General features: G+C 41.7%; 1 protein-coding gene across 3 annotated transcripts in view; it reads left to right on the top strand.

Annotated features, from left to right (window-relative positions):
* Positions 1-850: 850 nt before the first annotated feature.
* The window catches only part of rxraa (retinoid X receptor, alpha a), a 172,749-nt gene continuing 155,590 nt past the window's right edge, over positions 851-18,009 (top strand). For all 3 annotated transcript variants that reach the window (XM_069513412.1, XM_069513413.1, XM_069513411.1), the window contains exons 1-2: positions 851-990; positions 1,168-1,229. In XM_069513412.1, the coding sequence (XP_069369513.1) occupies positions 1,175-1,229 (55 nt within the window). In that variant the 5' untranslated portion in view covers positions 851-990; positions 1,168-1,174. The remainder of the gene's footprint in view (positions 991-1,167; positions 1,230-18,009) is intronic.

Raw genomic sequence — 18,009 nt, 5'->3', positions numbered from 1 at the left:
ATGGTTCATTAAAGTGCAGCTGAATGTAGCATGTGCTGTAAGGCGGAGGAGAAATAAATGTAAGACGTGCACGGTGCTAAAAATTCATTTACTTCAATGCAATATAAAACAAAAAAGCTAACTTAAAGGAAATGAATGCAGCCAATTCAATAAACCTCTCTTGGCAAAGTGTTCCCAGATAAATGAGAAGAAGTTGAACAGATGCTGCAGTTGCCAAATTAAAAAAAAAAACCTCACTTCAACCAATAACATCATTTATATATAGCAGAATACGCAATTTATATCCAATGCATTCTGTATCGCAATGACCTCGAGCAGTGTCGGACCGGACCAGCACAGCCGAACAGTAATGAGCTGCTTGACTGATCAGGATGGATTATTACGACGAAAAAAGAAAGTTTAAATCTGGGGCTAAAAAAAAAAGAGAAGGAAACATCCCACATATTAGAAGCTTCTAGAGCTGGAACATTATGTTAAGGTTTCATCTACATTCTTAATTAACAAGATGAAGTCGTTAAGTCGTTAATTTGTCTCATGCGAATGCAATGCACTCAAAAACATCTCCCGACCTGTATCATTTCTCACTTTTCTTTGTCCTCCACTCTTTTGTCCCTGTCAGGACCCTGTAGATGGACTCTGGTGTTCCAGTGATCTGATTGGACGACAGCCGGGCAGGTGACAGGTGAGAACCAGAAGTTTAAACCTGAAGCTTCCTGGATCATCTCCTGCTCAGTAGAAACACGTTTGGGCCCTGAAGGTTTCTCCTGAGTCGTTAAGTTTATTGAAGTCACCTTGGCCTCTCCAGATGTGTGGAGTTGTTTTCTGTGGACGAGAATGAAGAAGATTATGCTGCTGCTGTTTGTTCGGATACTTTTGACTCTGACATTATTTCATGGGAAAAGTTTGAAGGTCTCAAAGATGTTGACAACAGAGGAGCAACCTCCTGAAACGTGACGTCAAACTTCTGTGACGCTTCATAACGTCTTGAAGGTAAAATGGCTTTCCTTTCTATTACTACACCATGACTGTGCAGTTTTTAAATCTGCGGGTGTTTTATTTTTCACTGTATTCATTTTTGCTGCATTGATTTGAAAAAATCTTGGAACTGAATCAACAATGAGGCTTATTCTATATATCTGTTCTTTAAATCTTAAACACAACATCCAGCCTGAAGATGGGAGTTCACTGTTCAGGGGACGAAGCTGCAGCGTCTTCGAGCTTCACTTCAGGTGAGAGGCTGTTTTTATCGTAATGTCTGTGGGCTTTGTGTAATTATACAAGTTTGATGTGAGTAGCTGTGAGGCTGCCAGCTAGCCAATGTGCTATATTTGTATTAGCATTAGGTGGGAGACTTGATTGCTTTTATTGTTGTGGCTGATGTTATTTACTGTTGTTGTGTGTGACACATGCTTGAAATCGTTCACGCTGTTTGTGTCCATGTTGTTTTAATATGAATATCCATGATTGCAATGGCTCAAATGGGTTTTTGCTCGCGGCATTTGAGAGTTTCCCACTTAATACAAACACAGATCTCTGATAAAAGGAAGAATATGATTGATTTGGGTTGTAATCATGATGCAGAACATCACTTTCATATTTTCTTCTCACCGCTGACTGCTTGCTTTATTATTACTGAACTCTGATTGTGTGGTTTATATAGTTGCTCCTGAACATAAATGTCATTTAAAGACATCGATTCATCTATTTTAAACTATTGCTTTCAAGATTAATTTGCTGATCTGACTTCATCTGCTGGATTCAGTTTCTCGTAGATTACAAAAACGAAGCCATCTTGTGAAACTATCTAAATTTCTTGGACTTTTTAGTTTGGTCCATGTCCCATCTGCTGGCATGGAGGAGGAATGGTTTATGACCTATAGTGCAGCCAGCCCCCAGAGGGCTATCAAGATGATTTTGTCTTGTCATATGTCGTCCGTCTTTTCAGTCTATCGTTCATCTCAGTTCACTAGATGGTGTTTACCCTGAGTGTTTGTACGTGCTGTGTACCGGGGGGGCGACCACACGGCAGCTGGACTAGCACCCACTCGTACATTTCATGGAGTAGTTGGAGTCGTGCTCTGAATATAGCTGGGCTCTGTGCTGAGCTTGGTGTTTGCTTATGTGGAGAGATAAGGTCAGAGCCCAGACATTACATATCAACACTGTGCATACTGCGTGTATTCACTTAAATAAATCAGTTCCATGTCGCCCGGCAAACTCCTTTCCAATTTTTGTGACATTGTAATTAAGGTATTGTCAACTTGCTCCCACGCTCAGGGCATGATTAAGAGACAATCTGTAATTGTTTTCTGGATCTGCTCCTCCTATGATTTCCTAGTTTGTTTCCAGTTTTCTTTTGTCACAGCTCATTAAATATTTACTGAAATTAATGCAGGAGCAAGACGGCGGAGCTGCCGCCTGTAGCTGAGCTGATGGAACCGCACAGTCATTGTCGTGCGTTATGTAAACATTGTTTTACACTGTCAGAGCTGACATGAATCAGGAAGAGGAAGAATTAGGAATGAAAATGTTTATTGTCGAGCCACGGTTTTTCAAACTGTGAGGGAGTGAAGGGAGACACGAGGGCCGGAAGGGAAAGTTACTGTAGTTTGGTTTGAGGATTTGTCTTCGGCCTTCCAACACGGTCAGAAGACGGCGCTGCAGCCGTGCCTGTGACACAGCACATGGAGGCAGTTGAGGTATATTAAAGCACGTAGCACCATCAATCAATATTCTGAACACACGTGCGCTGCACATATTTTTTATATTTAGTGTACTTAAAATTCTGGAGGATTTCTATTACTTCCATATCCCCGCTGTAGCATGATAACCAGAATAGAGTGGTGCAGAACAAAGCTACATACAATGTCAAGCGTGCTTTTTCTTCTGATTTCATCGAAAATGTGCTGAACATAAAAGCACTTGAATTTTTACTGATCAACCTACAAGACCACGAATACACATTTATCTTAATATATTTATTTGTGTAGTATGTGAACAGAGATGAATATCAAGAGTTTCCCGGAGGCAGAGATAAAATCAATCATAGACTGTACCATCAGATATTTTCAATGACAGTCTTAGCTTACTTTGGTAACATGAGCACTGATATTTATATTTGAAGCACCTATAGCATATGTATGTGCGTCGTTAAGTCAGGGCTTGTTTTGTATTTCCATGCATTAGTCACATGTTACTGCCCACACAACCTTACAGACTTTATGTAAGTACGAGCAGATGACATTTGAGGCAGAACAACGTGTCTGGAGTGCAATAGACCATGAAAGAAACATCACACACTGCATAAGGCTCTGGATCAATAGGAAAGATCCCAACTGGGCCTCAAGATGTTAGGGACAGACACCCAGGCCCTGCCTTATTAGAGGATGTACTCAACTGAAGATACTGTATGTCCCTAACATCCGCTAACATCCACTGGTGGTTGGCATCTTAAGTCCTGCATAAGTCTTATCCTGTATTCTAAAAAATATAAGAATTGTGCAAACTGTTTCCTCACATGAAGTGTTGTTCTGCTGTGCTCCAGAAGAACTATGTCTCATGCACAGATCAAGGGGACAATATGGACCTTTCACTCTTCGGCTAATATACGGTGTAACGCATCAAGGCAGTAAATTGTCCTTTTATTGCCTTTCATGGTGACCATGGTTCCCCGTGCACTCCTCTGAGGTGTTGCAGGCAATTGAGCTGCTGACCTTCCCAACAGAACTGCACTCCTCCAGCCTTTAGGCCACTGCTGCCTGAAAATTGTATAACAAGCTGTAATTTCTCCTTCTTAGCTACAATTATGTCCATATCCCTCAGCGAGTGCTTCATCCGGCCACCACAGCACTCTCATCTTGCCTACAGGGCTAAATCAATGAATCAAGTGAAAGGATGACAGGTGGGGAGGGCGAGTGTGTGAGATAGACATTTGGAGGAAAACTTCGAATGAGAAGTTAATCCCCAAAGCTCGGTAATATTTGATATCTGCTGCAGAGTAGAGTCAAGGAAACCCAGTCGCCCTTTTGTCTTAAGACCATCCAGGGACGCATGTCGCAGCTTCAGCTGTAGCCTGACACTAAAGGTCATTCAGCTGATGCCTTTACACACATTTGTCCCTTGCTGTCAGTGCCTCTTGCACTGTGCCATTTATCTTAAGTCTCAGTGAAACGCCTCAACAGAGGTCTGTTCTCTGTGCTGCTGCTATTACTACCTAGAAAAGAGAGAGTGAAAAACATGGACCTAATGGGTACACACACTTAATGGACATGTCACAGTAAGACATCATTTTTAAGTGTAGTGAAATTGTAGTTGAAGACCTTAACAGCACATACTCATTGTATAAGGTGCTACTATGAAACATGGGAACATAATGTGTCATGAATGTAAGCTGCACAAGCAAAGGCTGTGAATGTCCTAATTTGTCCTGTTATATAGGATTCTAAAGAATTTCTGTCAGTTTGAATTCCTTTTCAAATCCAAGTCCACAAATTCAACGTATGAGAAGACAAAATGAGAATGGTATACATGTTGTACTGAATGTGTTGTTCCTCCAACCTTGATTCGTCTCATACCCTTAGATACCTGCAGTTAAGGTCATGGACCAGTCGCTCTACAATAAAGCATCACCACGACACGCAAAGTTACAGATCTCGTCTGGTGACGCAGGATTTCATGGATTTTAAACTGTTCAGTTTATCAGTCGATGATGAAATTAAACGAAAGACTGGAAAACATCTCAAGTCATTTTCTACAGACCTTTCATTTCATTGTGGCACCGCTCAACGCGGTTCTCTGATGTCACTCGGTTTCAGACCAGCTGGCTGGATTGGCGGGCATTTAAAGTAGAATTAGACCATATGTAGCTCGCACTCGATTGTGTATTGTGACACTGCACACTGTCGGTCCTTGTCTGCTGTCATTCCAATCTCTACAAATGCATTCAGGACTTTTTTCAGCTCTGTCTACCATTATAATCTTGTATTTGATAGAACTGCACTTTGTGCTCTGGCTCTTTGGAACAACTATGTGAACTATGTTCCATTCAGACGTAGATTGTTGAATATCACCTCTCTAATCACCTACCGGCTATTCAACAGCAAGTGAAGGTTGATGTGAACAATCTGTCATCCGGCATTACTCATCGCAGGCAGGAACAAGAGCATGTCTTTATGATCAAGAAGCACTTCAGCGAAACACTTAACACCCTATTGTAAAAGTTTCAACACGTCTTCGCTGTGAAGGACTAGTTCTGTACTTGACAAACTGTCAAGACTGTTATTTAAATTTGTGAGAAATTGTTGACAAATGTCCTTCGGGTGTCTGCACCTCATGTCAGTGGATGTAAAGAACAAATGTAATTAATTTAACAAAGGGTTCTGTGAATCTTGAATTCAATGCTGCAAACTGCAGGGAATATGATTGGCAAGGACCATTTTCATTTATGATACTGCTGGTAGATTTCAGAGCACAGGCCCAGATTTCCAAACCCTAGCATATGTGGTACTAGAACAGATTTATTACCCACAGTTATCTCGATATGAAATCCAAAGCTGTAATACTCAATTTGCCCACAAGAGGCTGAAGTGTGACCCAGTGTAGATGCGACTCAAAGTATTCACGACTTCTTCCTGGAGATTTTTAATTTCTTTTTGAAAAAGGAAAATAAAAGTTGTGGGGTCATCAGAGGGATTAGTCAGAGGATGAAGTTCACACTGACCTTGTTCTCCTCCTGCAAACTGTGGCAATTCAGCAACAATCAATGCTTTGGTTTATGCGCACTACTTAAATAAATAGCCATCACACTCTTTGGATAAACTCGCCCTCTGCTACGCTAGAACGCCCTCACTAATTTGTTGATAATGTCAGGGTTCACCGTGTGTGTCTCTCAAAGTTGTTCACAGCCTGGTGGAAGTGATGCCACCTGCTCCGCTGAAGATGTTTTGTAGTGTGAAATTTCCAGGAGGGGTGCTAATTTGCCCTTGCCTCCTGCACATGTGCTTCAGAAAACAGTTCCCCTCTGTAATGAGTTCTAAATTCTGTAAACAACTGGGCTGTCACAGTAATCAGAGGAGGGACCCGAGAGCACGACCCAGGAGGCAGACGTTGAAGAAAAGACTCGGGAAAATAAAACGAGAACAAAAAAAATGTATTTATTTTTAAATACTTAAATTCACCATGTATAATTTAAAAATGGTATCACTCAACCGCAACAAATTGCTTTTCTAAATGTGTTGAAAGACCTTAGAAGCTTTCATTCACGACGCTTAATGATGGAGGAACTCAGAAAAGAACTGTTCTGTACGAAGATCAGTCAACCAGCTCCTCTCTGCTAGCAGCTAGTCAAAGCGGATGTGCGGGAATAATTATATTATCAGATATTTCTTTTGTTTATACCTCAGTTCATCTTAATCAGGATTCCTTTGATTAAACGGAACATATCTGCTAAGCACCAAATTTTTCTAAAACAAAAAAAAGACAGTAGATGTCAAATTTGCGTATGCATCTGTCACGGTGGACTTGAAGGATGTCACTATAGAGCTGGACAAATATAAAGTCACTTGAACTTACACTCTGGAGGGCATACCCTTTTTTTTTGGAATGAATTATTAATGATGGTGTCAGCATCTGGCCGGCTCAGACTGAGTTTCATAGGAAGCAAGTTTCATATTCCTCCCTGATTCCAGCTCAAAGTAATTTCAGTTATAGCAATAACTGGCACAAACTCCCGGGCATGCACTTTCTTTGCATTTTCAAGCAGACGGATAAAGTGCAAAGGGTCAGGCTGAGACAAAATCATTTTAGAAACAGCCCAGACGCAGAGGGGAAGGAGAGAGCTTCCTGAAATAGGCACCCAACCGCAGGCTCATACCTCTATTCTACTACAGCTGGACTGAATGAAAGGATAAATGAACAGACTGAAACTCAACCGTGACACGGACAGGAACATTCAAACACAGGAGACAAATGTATGCAGACGGAGATTTAAAATTAACTGTATCCCTAATTAACTATCATCAAAAGTCTGGTTCAACTTGCACACAACTCCTACAGCACAATGATCTGCTGCTTCACCAGTGTCTTCCTGAGACTTAGATTTTTATGTTATGGTCGTCTCACTAAAATACTGCAGTACTACAAAGTGGTGTCAAAATAAGTCCTTCAGTTTTCATATTTGTCTGTTTATGGGAGGGCTGTAGAAAGTGTGACTGATGTTTTATTGAGTCATTTTGACTTTTAGATTTGTCTGTCTGCATCTGATGTTTCCTGTTGCAATTCTTTTTGCCCTCACAACCCCCCCCCCCCCACCTCCCACCCGCCATCGCTTCAAATCTGGCTGCCAGTCAGCCCTTCTGATTTTCAAAGGCTCCGGAGCATGAAACAGAGACTCTGAACATGGGCCAGATTTTAATTCTCTGATCTTCTCTTCTCACTTCCCTATATCTCAGTAAGCCTCACTGTTTTTCTCTTTCTGTTTTTCCCCGATCGTTAGTGCGGCGGACAGAGAAGCAACAGGCATCTATGAAAACATGGCACCGCTGAGAAGACAAAAACTTCTTCAAAAGTTTTCTCAATGACATCACATGGTTAGAACAGTATTGTGGTTTTGGTTGAAATGAGTTCTTCACACGGTCAGAAGGCCTGTGTCGACATCTGTATTAAATTAAACACTTGGTTATGATAAAGAAAGGGTCATCGGTTTGATTTAAAGAAAAGCATGGACAAGAAACGTGTTTTCCCATTTCTGCAAACTTAACACAGGATTCTTACAAGTTAGCCTGAACATAACCCATATATATTCACTTGTGTTTAATATTGTTATCATGACAGGTACAGGGTGCCTGCTGCCATAGGCGTGTATTTCAGTATCGGTGCTCCAATGGTTTGGTTCACAGGGTAGTTGTACTTGTATGGTTGAAGAAGGCATCACAAAATGATTTAATTATGACTATTTGTCATTTATGGAAAGTTTGATGTCGGTCTGTTGTTCCATCAGTCTTCTCTCACCACTCCTGAAAAGAAAGCAGTGATGTTTGTTCCCCAAAATGTTGCGCTGATTGAATTTTTAGAAAAATCAAGTTCATCGCTGTGTTTGTTATGTAAACTATTTTCTTATTCTTTTACTCCTCTGAACAAACACCAAGGCGATGATTGAGTTTTTGTCCCGAGTTAGACATGGCCGACAGGATTTGAAGAATGTTTTGTTGTTATTCAAGATAAAAACCAATATGCATAGTTTATTTGATTAAAAAAAAGTCCTGGTGAGCTTTGTGTAACATCTCACTCTGCTGGAATGTATTGCCTACTCGTTGGCTTATCGTCAGCTGTTACTCTGGGGAGCACGAAAACAGGGAGCTGAAAAACAGACATCAAACAGCCGAAGAGGCGTTGCGGCCTATCTCCCTGTGTGTTCTGCTACGAGCAAGGCCTGCGCTATCATGGCAAGGTCTATCTTTCAGTGCAGAGAGTGAACTAACCTGCAGAGGGAAGATAAAGAAAAATGGGTTCAGTTTCCTCCATCTGAGAAAGTGTGCTTGTTAGAGCGGAGAATCCATTCCCGTTTCCCCGGGACCTTTGATCTGGGATTACACAGGAAGCTCTAAGATGAGAGCTCTGCATTTGGCCTGGGAGAGCTCATGATAGAGCAGCCTGAGGTGTCTGCGGCCTCTGAAGTGAAAACTGCTGCTGAGTCCACTGTGAAGCGAGCGTGCACGCTCATAAGTGGATTATTATATGATTGCCAATTTTCATCAGAGAATAAGAATAGAAGGGAGGGAGGGAAGGCCTCGTAGAAATTGCCCATAGCAACAACCAATCCAAGAACAGACTCTTATCAATTTACCTGAAATTCATGGGTGGAAACATTGTTCGCTTCTTTTAGACCACAATGTTTTCCTTTTGTTTTTCATATTAAATAACTCTCTTCATGTCGTTGTTCTCCGCAGCAGCGACGCAAAGCATTTAAACTGGCTCTATTTTAAACTTGGTAAAGGTTAAATGTGGTGCCATCCTGTACGATGCTTGATTTTGATGTAGAAAAATAGTTGCAAGGTGTTTCTACTATGCTGGCTCTGTTTTGACTTTGCTGGTATTTTCATCAGGCTCAGATGCTTCTGAACGAGCTCTGGCAGGCTGATCAACAGGTGCCTGTCTGAGTGCATTTTTTTTTTTAAAGATCACTCTAATAAACATGTCATCCATTCCCATATAAAAACCAGGTGATGGGTGCTATTATAAGGGCAGGATTGTAAAAGAGAATATATATGGATTGGCTTGTATGCAAAGTGGAAGTGTAGTTGATGATAGAAATGAGTGTATGCCTGTTGTGCCGCAGCCCATGTGTGTATTAGTATTTTGTCGGTGTACTCTTAAAACAACAGACACAAACACCTGTTCCAATCACTTTCAGCTCCCTAGAGAAATGAGTACACAACACGTTTCGTAATAAGCCAATGTTTAAATTCCACATTTTCTGAACCATAACCACATATTTTCAGTGCCTTATATAACCACTTTATTCTTCACCTGCTGCAGAGAAAACATTGGAAGGACAGCAAAGGAAATATACAGTGTCAGTGAACATTTGAATCGCTCTGCAGATTCACCTATTTCATCATTTCTGATTAAAAACGGTATAAATGTTTCCGTCAAATGCATTTAGATTGCGAGATGAGAGATTAATTCAACACAGTCCCGTCCAACTGTTTGATTTCCGTTCCATTTTCGTTTCCAAACAATTTTCAAAGCTCCAGTTGTTTTTGAAAGTCAGTCAGCAGACAGGACTGTCAGAGCGGCTGTGGAAGACCGAGCATGCTGCTGTTCCTCGATATGAACCAGCCCTGCCCCCAGAGAGCTGTTGTCTGCAGACAAGGCTGCGCAGAGGATGTGAGGCTGTGTTTTAGAAATGGGCTAAAACCGGTCGGAATCTGGAGCTTTACAGACGATGAACCTTTAATACCGAAATGACTCCTCCTTCAAAAACCTTCAGCTCGTAGTTTAACAATGAGAATGCAGTACAACAGCAGTACAATACCTCAAAAGACTGTATCCCTACTACGAAGTTTATACATTCATTTATTCAATTGATACTCTCCTGGCTCTCTCTCTCTCTCTCTCTTTCCCTGCCCCTTGCACTCCTCTCTCATGGATTCATGTTGTGATCTTAACATTATAAATGGGTTCTGTGGCAGCGCTTGGATTAAATTTGTTTCTACGAGATTCATTCCAGCCCTAACTCTGGTCTCGGTGCTCATGTGGCTTGTTTTCTTGATGAATGCCCCCTGCCCCGTCAACAGTCATTTGCAAGATCTCTCCTCATAAACTCGCTTTCAGAGGAAAGGCCAAAATCCTGCACTGCATTCGCACTGTAACGCTCTGTAACCTTTGCTGAGGTCATCCAGCCACTCACAAACTAAATATGAATACATCAATTCTGAATAATCGCCATGATAATACATTTAAGACTAAAATAAATGTTCATGGGACAGCTGGCATGTGGCCCCAGGGTTTGTGTGTATGGAGTGGACATGGCTGATTGGGTTTTGATTGATATGTTTGCTCTTTTCCTAGGGGAGCAGAAAGAGGAGTATTTAATGCCCATTGCTTCATACAGAGTGAAGTATTGATCGTCCTTGCCTCCATCTTGCCTTTGTCACACACCCTCGGGCTTGACGGCTCCCAATGCTTGAATAAGACGTCATTATTTTTCCGTCAGCAGGTGTCGTTTTCGAATCTGATGCTAGGATTTTGGTCCGGTTTGATTGGAGTTGTATGATTAGGCTTTTAAGGATAAAACTTCAAAATCAACAAGGAATTTATACTAACAAGTACTGCCCTGTGTTACCACAGCGTGATGTAGCTCCTGTACCACAGAAATCTACTGTTCTCCAAAAGCTATTAAAAAGACATTAAAGGGCCATACTGTTGCAATGGGTGACATAGACTTTTATTGCGATGAACACACACAGTGTTGTTTATTCTGGAAAAACCACTGAAATTGCAGTTTGGGTCTCGGTAGACTGGCTCCATGTCAGAGAGACATCACTGAGTGTTATTGGAGGCACAGCTCTGTGTTTACATGGCTGAGAGAAAATTAAAAAAGAAGTGTGTAATTGTTTTCTTATGTAGAGCGTTTTTATGCTGCAATAGTCTCGCACAACAAATGGAAAAGTTATCTAGTTCTAGGTTATTTGAAGTGACGTTAATTTTAAAAACTACAGTCGTAGACAACAGAGCTGTCGAGCTGTTCACAATGGATTAACTAGAAATAAAGCCAAAGATTATGGTCTAACTCATGTCGCTGTAGCTCAGGAGGGAGAGGGGGTCGTCCACGATAGCTAGAAGGTTGGTGGTTCGATCCCGGGCTCCTCCAGTCTGCAGTATTCAGAGTCTTTGGTCATGACACCTAAATTAAGAGAATAACGAAAGACTTAGTTGAGATTTGTTGTCTTCAACATAATTTCTTGCTGGTTTTTAATACTGTTGGAAACCTTTTGTATACTGAGTACACAGTGGCATAGATCTTATTTGCTTTTTGAAATATCACCTATTTCATCTTTGGCCCTTTTCCCTGTGACATGGCAGAAACAAATGATTTCCAAGGGGCCACAAAGTCAGTCTCCTCTCCTCACTCACAGCTATGTTAGCAAACCACAAATTGAGCCCTGTCTTCCCCTTGTCTTGACAGTTGGGAGTCAGGGTGATTGATTGTCAGTCACTTTTTAGCAAGTGACATTGATTGTTAGAAGCTCTGAGAAGCTGTAGTGTGGCAGCTTTTGGCTTCAGTCAGGTCTTAAAGCTGTGAAGCTCATCATGCTTCATACTCGTCTTTGAGCAAATCAGCAGCAGATGACGACAGATGCTCCGCTTTCACACACTGAATCAACTAAACATCAGCTTTAAGATTGTAAGTGCTTTGGAAGTGACGAGCAAGGACGATCAACAGAAAGTAGGAATGAAGGAGAAGAAAGGAGGAGGAAAACAAGGTGCTATCAGACGGATGTAAAAAAAGGAAAACAGAAATGCACTGTGGTCTCCTGTAACACCATGGCAACTAGCAGACAATGTCATTACATCTTGCTCAAACACAAATCCAATGTACACAACAAAGAGGCAATTCTATGGTCCGCCTGCTTTAACGTTCCCCCAAGACAGATAAAGAATTGAAACCTTAGGGTTAGAAATTGCATCTTTGATGAACCACGCAGGGGTAAAATGATAGCCGACTTCAGTGGGCTGGAAAAAAAATAGATAAGCATGTGTTTGTGGCCACGGACGTGTGAGTCAGTCAAACCCACGGAGCATAAAACATCTAAAAAAAGATGACAATGTGCTTTAATTTTATCGAGAAACCTGACTCGGAGTAATTCTGTGTGAGGTAGCCTGGTGAGAGGTTGTGCTGGTGAGTGGATTCATGGAGGAAAGTGAAAGAGAAAAGAAATTCAAGTTAACAAAATGCATCCAAACCATTAAAATCTCCAGAACAAGGGGGCATCACCGGGATAAGACGATATCGCACTGATTGACGCCTTTATTAGAAAAACAAGTGAAGCCGCATTGAAGTCTGTCGATGTGGTAATGAGCTCGTCATCGCACAAAAGCAAGTGCAAATGTGAGAAGGGTTCAATAATGATGCTAAAAAGAAATTCACTCACTTACGTATTCCTGCCCTGAGCACGAAAACAGACCGACTCCCGGCGGAGTTATCGCCTCTGTGAGACTTCAGAAATGCCAACTCCATAATTCTTTTTTGACCTTTTTATTGTGTATTTTGTATCTGTGTTGGGTTTTTTTTATTACTTTTTGTGTTTTAGGTCCATATTTCTGGCGACATAAAACAAATTACCAACTCCACAATTAAGCGTGATAGATTTATGGATTGACTGTAAAAAAAAAAAAAAAAAAAGAGATTTTCACAGATGTTGTATTTGTTTGTTTTCCAATATGTGACGATAGCGTTGCCATTTTCAATGCATGTATTGGATGTATCAACGTTAACGAAATCGATGAGTATTCAAAAAGTATTGATCGTAAGTGGTACTATTGTGGTCAATACCTTTACAGATCAGAATTTACAGTTAATCGGCTTCACTCCAGTTTCGATGTGATTATGTTCCTGTCAAGGTTTTAAGATCATTTATCAAAGATGCTTAATGCTCTTTGGATAGAAACAGGATTTTGGATGCTAATCTTTCGGATTACTCATTTTGTTGGCTTCCTTATTTTGTATTGTTTTGGATTAGTTACAACTACAACTGTTGTTTGTTTGTTTTTTTAACATATGAAGAACATCACTGACACTAATGGAGAAGATTGGATAAAAAAGCATCTTGAGAGTAAAAAGATTAACAAGGTTTAGTATTTCAAGTAAGATAAGTGACTAGCAGATGACATAAATCCAACATTTTAAATGGTTTATCAACTGTTCAGAAATAGTTTAGGTGTCACTTTAAGATGCAGTTAGTGGTTCGATGCTGAAGCTTTCACTAAAAGTGTTCAAGGACAGGAGCCAAGCAGTGATCAGTATCACACAAGGCAGCCCCACTGACACTGCATTGGTTTTTATCACCTCTGAAAACTGTTTCCAATTTTTACTCCAACATGAATGTCATGATTCAATATTTTTTTTTTCTCTTTTTTTTTTACAGCCTCTCCACCGTTTTCTCCCATAATGCATTGAATCCTATTCAGAAAAATGAACCAGGGTTTGTGTCTTGATGGCGAAACTTTTAATAATCAGTGTAATTGTTCTTTCTCCTCTTGAGATATTAATTAGAAAAAAACCCCTCAGTGTTCCATTTAGAAAAGTAAGTCTCTAATCAACAGCATGTAATTAGTCCCTCAGTTAAAGTTTAAAAGCTCTTTTCCAAATAACCAAGAGATATAAGAAAAAGAAACTCAATCAGTGTGTTAATATGAACAGTAAGTCGCCCACCCCCCTTCAATTAGCAATGAATCCTCTAGCGTCAAATAACGACTGGGACTGTTTCAGTTTGGTCCAGGTCCCATCCACTAACATGGAGGTGCCAGGGTTTTTGATCCTATGCTGCAGCCAGCCACTAGGGGTGATCAAGACACGAGTTAAATGTATTTTCACTATTCCCTGATAGTTCATTTTACTTTGTGCATTGAAAAGTTAGTGTTGTAATGTAATGCTGTGAGTTTTGAAATCGTTTGGTGAATAACAATATTTAGTCACAGATATTTGACCTCTGTTCACTTTTCCAGCTCTGCTCTGCAACAACTCTACACTACGGTCACGTAGTGAGAGCAGGACGTCAGCAGCAGCTTCAATCAGCTGTCAGACTCTGGCTCTGGATGCCTTTGGCCGGAGTCTGCCACATGAACACTTAGATGCGTTTTGGCAGCACTCACTGCCCAATACACTATGACAGTGATGTCTGTAGGTTGAAAGAAAATGCACGGAGAAACAGTTGTAGACAGTTGTTCTCTTAGACGTGCATGAAATAGACTTTATAAAACACTGATGAAACACTTTGTAGCCCACTGCGAGGGAGTCGACAGGTGGGGATCCCAAAGATTTAAAGAATACGTGGTCATCCAGCAAAAGTGGATCCTCGCTCCAAGTTTTTCCGCCGTGCAAAATGATCCACGCAATTTAGCGTAGCGATCAAATCAAACGAATCAATGTTGTGTTGGTGCTAATTCCAATATTTGATTGAATTAGATTTTTGTAATGTTGCACAAATGTAAAATCCAACAATCCGACACTTTTGGATGTTTTATTCAAACCAGACTTCCTCAATTCTAGTTAATTTTCTCAACAGTAACTGCACCAATATGCAATAAGGTAATTTTCTCCAGACCGGTCCCTGTTCTCCCCACAGACACGATTGTTTCCCAGTAACTCAGTTGCTGTTCGGCATTTGTGGGTAAAGACTTTCCATTAACCACAGAGCAGGACAGGAGTCCAATGCTGCCTCTACGTATATATCAGTCTGCTCAAATAGGGAGTCAGGCCAGGGAGGTCGCCCATCAACACGGGGGGGGGGGGGACAGGACGGCACCAAGATGGCAACACTGGGCTGAAACCCGTAGAGCGGGGAAATCAAGGTCTAATGTGGTTTCAGTGTCCCTAGGCCAAAGCCATCTGGCAGACTGAGAGTGATTGGTTAGCTACAGCAATCATACATCACTTTTCACCTGTATCAAACCAATTGGCTGGCCTTCCATGGACAGCTGCTCCCTTGCACAGCGTTTGACACTTTGATGGATAATGGATAGACTTAGCTTCCATATGGTAGATACAGAGCAGATTTAGATCATGTAATCCTAAATCCCTTTTTCAACCCTCACGAAATGACTTGGAGAGCATGTCATATACACAGGATAATCCATGCACAGACTAGTGAGAAGAAAGTAGCTAACATAATCCTCAAAATCCACTCTGCAGTGAATTTTCTGCCACTATAAAGATCCCAACTGCCAACTGGGCTATTATTGTCATCGCCGCCAACTTTGCAGAGGTGCCAGCTGATTGGTTGTAATGATAGCTAGTTTCTGATTACAGCATATAGATCTCATGTGATCATAAAGTTGCACTCGAGATAAATCAGTCTTTCTGTACTGTGTGTACTCTCATCATGGGGCTGACGTCAAAGAGGACAAAAATACTTGTACGCTTAATCAGAGTGCACTCCGACTGGTGCATGAAAATGTAACCGAGCGTTTGTCTAAATGAGCCCCACCCATTTAAAACCTGAGAAAAAAAAAAAAGCTAAATCAAATGGAAATAACCAAAAATGTGGTTTTGTGTAGAAGCTGATAGAGAAAAACAATATGTTGTGCTGCTCTGCACTGATCCACCAGACACAATCATTCCTATCATTCCAATTAACATTTTTTTATTTCCAGTGGCAACCATCTCCCGAGAGACACGTTTCTGTGGCTGCTAAATGCGTAACGTTCTTCATTAGATGCTAACAGGTCGCCTGCAGTGGGTGTTTCAGGTGTTTGGGGTCATGCAGTTTTATATTTGAGGTTACAAAGATGCTGAGATGGAACTAATGACACATGTACTTGGAAAGAAATGGTCGCGGTTATTTGCCCTCTCAGAGATGTGTCTTCCAGTTCGGCACCGATGAAGAGTGAACAACCTAAATGAAAATGAATCATTACAGAATCTCACTATTAGTGTGTCTGTGTTTGTTTGTTTGTGTGTGTGTGTGTGTGTGTGTGTGTGTGTGTGTGCATGTGTTATGAGTGTTGTGTCACTAAGGTGGGCTGTTTCTATTAACCCATACCTGTGCCATAAACAGGTCCACTCTCTGGGGAGGTGATTATTCTCCAGCCTGGTTAATGGTCCTTTCTGACAGCACTTAATGAAAATTAATGACCAGCTTTAGGACGCTTTGCAAACAGGAAGGCTGCTCCCTTCATCAGTGTGCAGTTATTACCATTGTTTAACCAGCACCCAGGACGGGAGGAAATGACCATCCACACCATGACGCAGAAATGCTTCACCAGGATTCCGAGATGCTCCCCGTTAGGTTTTTCTGTTATTTGGTTCCTCTCAGTGGAGTGATGGACGTAATGTCACCTCTGTTTAGGAGCTGCCTTTGTTTAATGTGAGGGGAATACAATATAAGGACTTTTAATACACTTCATTAACTTTCCATTATATTTTGCTTTGGGTGATCGGCTGAAATGAGCGATCAGATTTGCCTGTTTCTGTCAGTGATATGCAGACAGCAAGATGACATGATTAAGGGGTCATTTGGTTAATTGCACAATCCTGCCAGTGTGTTGCATTGTTGGAAATGAAATAGGTGCCAGGGGCACAGTAATTCATGCAAGTCACATCATGAAAAACAAGCAGAGCAAGATTGCTTTTAGCCTCTTGTATTGTTTTTTTCTTCCTCTGTCTGTATGCAAATGATCATTAATGTACATGAGGAGATGTGAGTGAGGGGGAGGCATGAGCGAGGGAGTGGGCGGGGGGGCAGCACAGGACGAGGAATATACTGCAAGAATGTATCACACGTTTTCACGGTGACTGATTCGATTTTGGTAAACAGTCAAGCCCACCACCTGAGCAAAGGGAACGCAGGTTGCAGGTGCATGATTGTGTGACGTTCGGATTATAATCAAAGGGCTTTAATAACGCAATTAAATAGAATTCCCGTGTCAGCTTGTGGATGAAGTGGTCGGAGGCCGTGGCTGGAGCAGACAAACGATTCCACCCACCCCTCGCTTCAGCCTCATCTGTATGAAACCGGCCCTCTGCTGCTCCTCTCCTCCGACTCTTTAATCTCTGCCGCTCACACACTCTGCCCTTCTGTCCGACCTCCAGACCTTATTCCCATCTCATCCCCTCTGACGCCCCATTCTGTCCATTCATGCCGCTCATGCTCGCTGCGTCTGAAACCAACGCTGTGGCAAGAGTGCCATCTCTGGCAGTGACATCATTTTCCTGTTGCTACTGTCTCCCTCGGTGTCTGGCGGTGGAGTCCTCCATATCCCCCTGGAGTGTCTTCAGAATCAGCCAACCAGCAGTGTAATGAAGCTCGACTGCCATCTACTGCCCGCTGGGAGTTTACCTCTTCCTCGCTGTCAGGGCCTGCTGCCGCATAGACGGAGCAATGTTGCCATCTGCTGTGGCTGCAGATTCAATTAAACAGTTAATAACAGTTCAGTGCAGCTTCTTGTTGAGTTCTTGTTCAACTTTTTATTTAACATTCATCTATTTCTGAAGAAGACCAGCGGAGAGCAGAGCGTTTCTAAATCTATCTCTGATTTGGTTCTGATAGTTTAATTAATGACCTACTTCCTGTTTTGTAAGCGCTGTCGTCATTATCGCACGGCGACATCCGTTTGTGTCGGCCAGAGTAGAGGAGAGGGAGTCGAGGCTGCTCCTGGCTCGACACTGTCGGATGATGGAGAACGTATTGGCATCGGACCCAGAGGCATCAATCAGTTTTTGTATTGTTTATCGCTGATAAATGAGATTTTAGATGCATAATCAATTTGCTTCTCTTGCCATTTATACGA

This window comes from Paralichthys olivaceus, chromosome 18 (assembly GCF_024713975.1).
Source record: "Paralichthys olivaceus isolate ysfri-2021 chromosome 18, ASM2471397v2, whole genome shotgun sequence".
Lineage (NCBI taxonomy): Eukaryota > Metazoa > Chordata > Actinopteri > Pleuronectiformes > Paralichthyidae > Paralichthys > Paralichthys olivaceus.
This window is presented reverse-complemented; position numbering and strand designations above follow the sequence as displayed.